The sequence below is a fragment of the Dendronephthya gigantea genome, unplaced genomic scaffold, assembly GCF_004324835.1.
Source record: "Dendronephthya gigantea isolate DGI-Jeju-01 unplaced genomic scaffold, DenGig_1.0 000118F, whole genome shotgun sequence".
Taxonomy (NCBI): domain Eukaryota; kingdom Metazoa; phylum Cnidaria; class Anthozoa; order Malacalcyonacea; family Nephtheidae; genus Dendronephthya; species Dendronephthya gigantea.
Genome location: NW_021163128.1, coordinates 694873 through 703518, shown reverse-complemented (window position 1 = coordinate 703518; position 8646 = coordinate 694873). Strand labels below are relative to the sequence as shown.

Sequence of the window (8646 nt, the reverse complement as noted above, 5' to 3'; positions counted from 1 at the left end):
AATTAAAGTAGCTGTATAAGATGTTATTCTAGTTGGACGAGTTATTAGAGGAAAAACATATTGGAATACATTCCGTCCAAAAACTCGCCAGTTAAAGAGTGACACTGGTGATCCATCAAGTTCAAATTAAAATCCCCCATTACGTAGCATATTTTGTTCTCTTTAGAAATTTTTTCAATTATCTCATTATATGCAAATAAGAAATCCCTTACACTTTGATTAGGAGGTCTATAAATAATACCGACGACAATGTTTTTCCCTTGAGCCCTAGGAATCTCAAGAAATAAGGACTCAGCTAATTCCTCATTAACAAAACAAAGGTCATCACGCACTTTAGATTCGAAATCATCAGACAAATATAAACCAACACCGCCTCCTGTTTTATTAGGTCAATGTTTATGAGAAAATTTCAAGCTGTTAATGTCTACTAAATGAGCGGAATCTTGTAACCAAGTCTCTGTTATACCAATAACAGAGAATTGCATATCTAGATTGTTCAATAAATCAGTCAGATTTTGAAAATTGCGCACAAGACTGCGAATATTTAAATGTAAAGTAGAAAATTGTGAGTCATACTGGGATTCCTCTTTTAACATAGCATTGAATTGATCCTCAGTAAAATACTCACAGTTTTTATTTAAATCAGCGGAAAAATACAAATCTGGATCATAGTCTCTCGTTAATTTACGTTGTTGGTTTGTATCAGAGAATAGAGGATTGTAACTCATACTGGCTAACCTATCATAATAAAAAAGTTGATCGCGCCATTTTGCATTTCAAACATTAACAAGTTAAAACTATTATTATCCAAATCATAAAAGGGTAGTTCTCTAAGTGATGCAGCCATAGTTTACATGTAATATAATCACATTTAATTACTCTTGCAACTATAAAATTATGGTACTTGCCCAGATAGAGTTGGTATGCTTGCTTTGAAATCATCAAGTTCTTTCAGCAATGCGAATGATATAGCTCGAGAGGCATTGTCCTTCTTTAAATAGGGTTTACCATATTTTGTCCAAGCGTATTTAAAACGATGGGCTTTTCGAACTTGTCTTACTTGATGGTACAGTTCTCTAGCTTTCGGCGTAAGGCTTTCATTAACATATAACTTATTATCAGACCGTACAAAACCAAGGTCAGACGAGCTACGATTCTTTAAATTTCCCTTCGAGTTATAAAGCTTATCTCTAGTACTTCGTCTTGCGAACTTTGCAATAATTGTAGGAATGATGCCTCTTCTGGAAGGCAAACGGTGGCTTGTCGAGATATCTGTTGGGTTAATTTCAACTGCCATTAAATCGGCGATTTGCTTGACCAACTCGTCTGTATTCTCGTCCGGCGTCTCTGGTATTCCATGGAACTCTAAACAGTCTCTTCGAGAGTATAGATTCAGATTTTCTTGTTCGTCTTCTAATTTGGATATTCGAATTGCCATTTCTCTTGCCTGGATATTCAACTGGGCATTTTTGTGCTTTAGGTGGCTGTTTTCTTTCTTTAGCAAATTGAACGAGTTCAATAACTCGTCGAACTTATTGCTAATGAAATCTTGGCTTGATTGAATCGCTTTGAGTTCGTCATGCGTAGCTTTATTGTGTTTAGAAACGGCATTAAAAAGATGTGAAACACTTTTGATTGTTAAAGATCAAATTACATTTACTGCATTTAATGTTGTTGCATGTTTTTACGCATTTTGTTGGCGATGAGTAACGCATTCTACACAATAATGTGGGGTTGCAAATATGATTGTGTTGAAATTCAAAACATGAAAATCGTTTCATACAACGAAAACATGAATATTGATTATTACAGAAAATTTGTGAATTTGTAATAATATCGTAATGACTATTATTCAACCATAGAAAAATAACATCATTTGTTATGCGTGAAATGTTACCATTCTCATCACCCCAAATGTCAAAAACAATCTGATTAAAATACTTATCGGAGTAAACAACAAAGATCAACATTTTCCTGTTTTAGGTAATTCTCATAGACTGACTCATAATTTGATCCTGAAACTTTCCCGATGGTAAGGTTAAAGATAATATCCAGTCGAATCTGAGGATGCGCGGAAAAGTCTATTTGCGGCCCCCGCAAACAATTTATTTTACTACATATTACATTAAGTTTTGAGGCTGTGTTGATATATGATCTGTTGCCACTTTGCTTGATGAGTGAGAAAACTATTGTCTCGACTATTATCAAACCATGGCCGACGAAGGAGAGGAAGATATTTTAGAAAATATCGCAGAAAGTTCGACAGTAAATCCAAATCCGACTGACACGAAATATAAGCGTATGGAATATGATGTTAAACGTGGTAAATCAAGAGTAAACTTGCACGAACAATTCGTTCCATGGACAGAGTTAAAAAGTGAACTAAATTTTGACACCCACAAACAGCTCGCTGAGTTTTTGATAAACACATATTTATCTGGACGGAATACTGCTGGAAAGTGGTATGTAAATAGATTTTATACTATTGATAATGCTATATATGCTTCGGCCTTCTTTGACCCCAATTCAATAGTCAATTTAACCTCATGTTTTGCATATTTAGCGACGCGAAAACACTGACAGACAATAGTTCCTTCCTACATGTACCTGAGTCAACATTGCTCCCTGCAGAATCGCTGTCACCGATTGTTCCATGTAACAATTAAATTATTTTTACTCTTGTTTACTTATATATTATTATTTCTTTGGTATTATTTTTATATATATATATATATATATATATATATATATATATACATATATATACATATATATACATATATATACATATAGATATAGATATAGATATAGATATACATATACATATACATATACATATACATATACATATACACACACATATATATATATATATATATATATATATATATATATATATATATATATTATATATTATATATATATTATATTATTATATATTAATATTTTGTATCTAGTCATATTACCTATAGTGGTTGATTGAACTGATTGAATGTATGTTGGTGTTGGGTCTAATTTTGTGGTGTTCTGTTTTCAGATTGAACATCAGTCAAGATGATGAGGAGACACTGACAGGCCCTGAGGATCCAGCATATTCCTCAAATGATAGTCTGCATTTAGATTTCAATGAACAAAGTACATTGTGAGTTAACAGAATATTTTTTGTAACTTTATTAAAGTTGATTAATTGTTTATAGTCCTTTCTTATTAGTGTGGGATTTGTAATTAACAAATGGTATAAATGAAACAAAACAACATATATTTACTATGCTGCATAATTCATCACTGTCAAATTGAATTTATTTATAATTCATAATTGTACCAAACAGTGATATTCTGCATATTCCAAACATCAAAGTTTCCATTTTCAGTCTCTATTATGCTACCAATCAAACAATGTTATCCTGATAGTGATAAACATATTACTGGGTATCAGGATGTTCTCACATTCTGTAGTGTATAGTGTTATATAGGGGCCTATACTGTAGGTCCAAGTTACTGTATGTTGTTATGTTCTTTCATCATTCCTTGCTGTATGAACTACTACACTGTACATACATTGTTACAGGAATAAAAATTATATAAAAAGCTTGCATGAAATGGATTTACTCCTATCTATGATGAAAGAACATAATGCTAAATGAATGCTCTATACTGCTAAGGCAATACTGCACTACACTTGTTATAATGAACAGATCTGTATTTATTTAATTGAAATAATTTTATATTCTTGACAATTTCAATTCTGGTAGAATGAATGTTGATGGATTAGAGAAGATCTCCCTAGAAGAGGAAGTGTTTGACACACTGTTGGGCGATGAGGAAGAAAACAAAGATCCGGATCTATCACTGCCTACAGAAGACCCACCACCTGCCAATGTACCCACAGATATTCCCCATTTACAACTTGTACAAATAGAGAAGTGTATTGTATTTACAAATCGGGTACTCGAACTGTTACAGACAATACATGGTGCTGATTGTAATAGATCAGATTGTGATAAGCATTGGGAATACAGAAAAACATACATTGGTAGCTGTGTTGTGGTGACATGGAAGTGTTCTTCAGGCCATTTTGGAGGAAGCTGGTCAGCACAACCAATGACTAATAGAATGCGTGCTGGAAACTTATTATTGTCTTCATGTCTGTTGTTATTTGGAAATTCCTTCACCAAAACTGCACTACTTTTCAAATTCCTTAACCTTGAGTTTATTTCAAAGAGCCTGTTTTATCAACATCAATGCCTTTATGTTGCACCAGTTGTTCAGAGCCACTGGGATTCGATGAGGCAAACCCTATTGGACGAGAGGATAAATATAGAGATTCTGCTCAGCTCAGATGCTAGGAATGACTCGCCAGGACACTGTGCACAATATTGCACATATACAATTGCAGATATGGTTGATGAGGTTATATTGCAGCAGAATGTTCTGGATGTTCGTGAGGTAGATGGCAGGAAAAGTACCAACATGGAAAGTATTGGTTTCCAGAGGGGTATGGATGCTCTATTAAGCACTGACATTATCATTAAGGAGGTCATTACAGATGGGCATACAGGAATTGCAGCATTAATGAGTGAGTGATTAATATGGATAACATTATAAAATATTTACAATGTATTATAATCACTGGTGCTTTTGACTAACTAGTTATTAGCATTTTTCGATATTGGTTTGCATTAAACAATCATACAGTAAATATGGTTAGCAGAAGTTCTAAAAATTGTCCTATATTATAGGTCATTCTGATAAGTATGCTGGCATTGTGCATCAGCGAGATGTTTGGCATGGTGGAAAGTCAATTGGGAAGAAAGTCACAAGTGTAAGTTTTATTTATCAACTCAATATCCTGCACAGTGTGTGTAGAAATTGGTTGTATTTTTCTGGTAACCAGAATCAAAATGCACTAATACGTACCTCTTGACCAATAAAATTTCTTGTGTCATTGTTACCGTATACAAGGTAAAAAATTGCAGTAGCATCCATTGTTGCAACAACTTACTGGCAACAAGCTGATTAAATGGTGCCATAGTAAGTGGTGCTGTATTTTATCAAACACTTCATGATTTTACTACTGTATCTATTAAATGGTTACTTTCTGGTATTGGTTGCTTATTTAAAAAAATATAATTCATGCATTTCCCATGTCCATCATTTGTATAATGTTTACAATTGCATAATTTAGTAACAAACAGTTTTTTGCTGGCTTTACTGTAGGTTTCTAAAGAAAAAGGAAATGAAGATTTAACCCAATGGGCAGGGGCTGTGAAAAACCATTTTTGGTATTGTAGTCGGCATTGTGATGGGAATATTGATGATTTCAAGGTACACATTGTATAAAAATATCTTAAAAAATAACAATAATAGCACTTTGATATAACCATTTTAGTTTAGCAATGGATATAATAAAATAGCCTTCATTTCTCCGATACTGCATGACTACAGCTGTTAATCTACTAAATGATTGTTTTAAACAAACTATACCTATGCATACTATAAGTGAATATTTTTGTAGGATTTATGGAGAGGAATACTTCACCATTTTGTAAATGAGCATGAATGGGCATTAGATGATGGCAAAAGCTCTGGGAAATGTGGACATGATAGTCTCACTGAAGAAGAAAGACAAAAGCCTTGGTTGAAGAAAAACAGTAAAGCACACAATGCATTACAAAAGGTTGTTGTGTTGAGCAAGCGATTCCTAAATACATTTCACTATTATACCAACTTAAGGTTAGTAATGTCAGTAAACAGCATAAATACAGTATAACTTGACACTGTAATTTACAGTCTAATAACCATATTACATTTAGCTGGCAGTTTTAACATTTTGTTTAATAATCACAAACCAATTTAATTGTACCTACAGTATGACTTTCTTTTATATTACTCTAGGCACACAGGATTCCTTGAATCTTTTCACAACCATATGCTGATGTATTGTCCAAAAACGGCATGCATATTCGTAAGTATATGTATGGTTATTAATTAGTTTAAAAAATACTTTGGTACCTTACCAAAATGATTTATAACATATTTAAAATTCTGTACCTGGCTCTAGTTTCATACATTTTTAGCAAAATGTTAAAGTGAACTTAAAATTTACTTTACAGGTATGTTGGGTATAAGCTGCGCAATCTACTTGCTCTTATTGCCTTTAACAGTCATAGAAATCGGCAACCTTATAGGAACTATGGTGGAGAACTTGTGTAAGTAACTAGTAGATTGCTTTTGGAAAAATAATACATTGGCTAACAAATATATCTAGATACGTTTACAGTATTAACAGATACCTGCATCAATCCCGAACAACTACTGTAATCTCTATTTTAAATCTATCAGACACCGTGCCCAACACAGTAAGCGAACCTATGTATTATTCTAGCTGTTCTTGTACCCAAAGAGTATGCATATATACCTTCACTTATTGTGAAGATCTTTGAAGAGCAAGTGAAAACTGGTAATGTTAACCAAAAACAAGTGAGGAGTGCAGAGGATCCAAGGAATATTGCTCCCAATATTGCAGTGGCACCAAGGCCAACAGTAACACAGTTGTTAGAAAAGCATAAGTCTCGATTTTGAGAGTTCATACTGTACATATTTACAAAGCAATTATTTATAATTATAATCTTGCTGGCCTGAAGCCTACATAAACACAATTAGGTGACGGGTAACAATTCCTGATTGCCTTCACACAGCAACTTGGGACAACTCTCCGGTTACCTTGTCCAAGTCTACCATGTTGCCAAAGAACAAATTGCCTGTATGCTGTATGCCTAAAGTTCTCATTATTCCGGGGATGTTCCATTGCCAACATATCCTCCCTGTACCTCATTGCCACATCTAATATGTTCCCATCCAAGACAATTTGGTAGAATAATGGGCTTGTTGTTATACATGGCCGAACACTTTGTGTGCAACATTTGTTTTCAGCTTGTGTTGGCATAGCTACACGCAAACCACACTTACACCAATCAGGTGAATTATTGTCATCTTCTGGTGGTCCTGGGTCTTCTGGTGGTCCTGGGTCCTCTGGTGGTCCTTGGTTTACTGGTGCACCTGGGTTTGGTAACTCACCATTTACTAAATCAACAAACATTGCAGGTTGTCGTCTTAGCAGTTCAACAGCCAAGCGTCTAACTGCTTCCTCATTTAGGCCACTTATGAGTTCCTACAAATATTTGAAGGATAATAATATATTTTTAATTATTTATTAAATAGACACTGCCAGGTACCGTGTCTTTGGTCAAATTGCACAAGTTACAGTAATCCTGAATAAAGGGCCTTGACTAGTTACAGTCCATTTTAGTTGCTAGATATAGTTTGTGAACATCTCTTTTAGCACATAACTTGCAGCACTATGAGCATGCACTGACAACTGACAAGTACAATCACCAGGAGATTGATAGAGTCAAATATTAATACATTTAAAAGAACAGGCATCCTAGTTGTATTCCTACTGACAAGTACAATCCACTAGTATTAAACAGAGGAACACACTTGAATAGTATGTTTCCAGACTTATTGCAATGCAGACTTACAATACCTGTATCTGCTCTTCATGCTGAACCTACCTTTCATCTGAATTTTCTTCAGCCACTAATCTACCACGCCCTCTTCCACCTCTTGTTGATCCGCGGGCTCTTCTGGGTTGCCTTGCTCGACCTCTAGAAGCTGTTGAACCTCTTGAATGCCCACGACTTGATGGTCTACCTCTTGTGCCTCTTTCACGTTTTGGTTCAGGAGGTTGAAACATCTCATCTGATGATTCTTGGTCCTAATACAAAATAGTATATGTTGAACAAATGTTTACAATACATGAGGCAGAAAAAATAGAGGATACAACACAACATGCATGTAGGCAGCAAATGTAGCATATACTATAATATTACACAGTTAAAATACACATTTTGTTGTCCTGGGACAAATTTTGCATGTGAATCAGTGGGCTTTTATATAACAAATCCATTCATTTTAATATAATGTCAGTACTTCGCACAAATTTAACTAAATATAGCATAAAAAGCGTAATTGTACTGTACATACCAGAGAATCTTCAGAAGATGAAGAGAAATCCCCATCCAATAGTTGCATTCTGTTCAGGCAGTCTTTGTTCTCTTGCCCATGGCACGCAGAAGAACAGGAATGTCCAGCGTTTTTACACGGACACGCATTACGACCCCTTTCTCGTAAACACATAAACCTGCTGGGTTTACACTTACAAGCCGTTATCTTGTCCTTAAACGAGTTTTCAGATGCTTGGATGAACTCATTGTCATCTTGTTGCTCTAGCGTAAAGGACACTTCCATGCATACGACGCGGTATTAAATTTTGAGAGCAACAAAATAATATCGAATACCAGGTGTTTGTCGCCATATTATTTTGAACATATCCACAATGAGACCAACGACTTTGTGTAAATATAAACAGGATGCGTCCCCATCTTTGCCACTTTAGGTTCTGACACAAAAGTGTCAGTTCAAAGTTTAATTCATATTAAGTATGAAATCATTGGTGAAATCAATTATCGAATTTGCCTATTAAAGCCACCCAGAATAGCCAACTTATTACGCACATTTAACTGTTGTATATTCCCATAAATTCCACTGTATTTTTCCACCAAAGAGTGAAGTCCACCACGTTGT

At 34.7% G+C, this 8646-nt stretch overlaps 1 protein-coding gene across 1 annotated transcript; it reads right to left on the bottom strand.

Annotated features, from left to right (window-relative positions):
- Positions 1–895: 895 nt before the first annotated feature.
- Positions 896–1438, bottom strand: LOC114535473. Its single transcript, XM_028556778.1, has one exon. It carries the CDS (start codon positions 1436–1438, stop codon positions 896–898), a length of 543 nt encoding a protein of 180 aa, XP_028412579.1.
- Positions 1439–8646: the final 7208 nt, after the last annotated feature.

What these genes read in the sequence shown, in the direction of transcription:
- LOC114535473 (XM_028556778.1), bottom strand. Translation starts at nt 1,438, where the DNA reads ATGGCAATTCGAATATCCAAATTAGAAGACGAACAAGAAAATCTGAAT.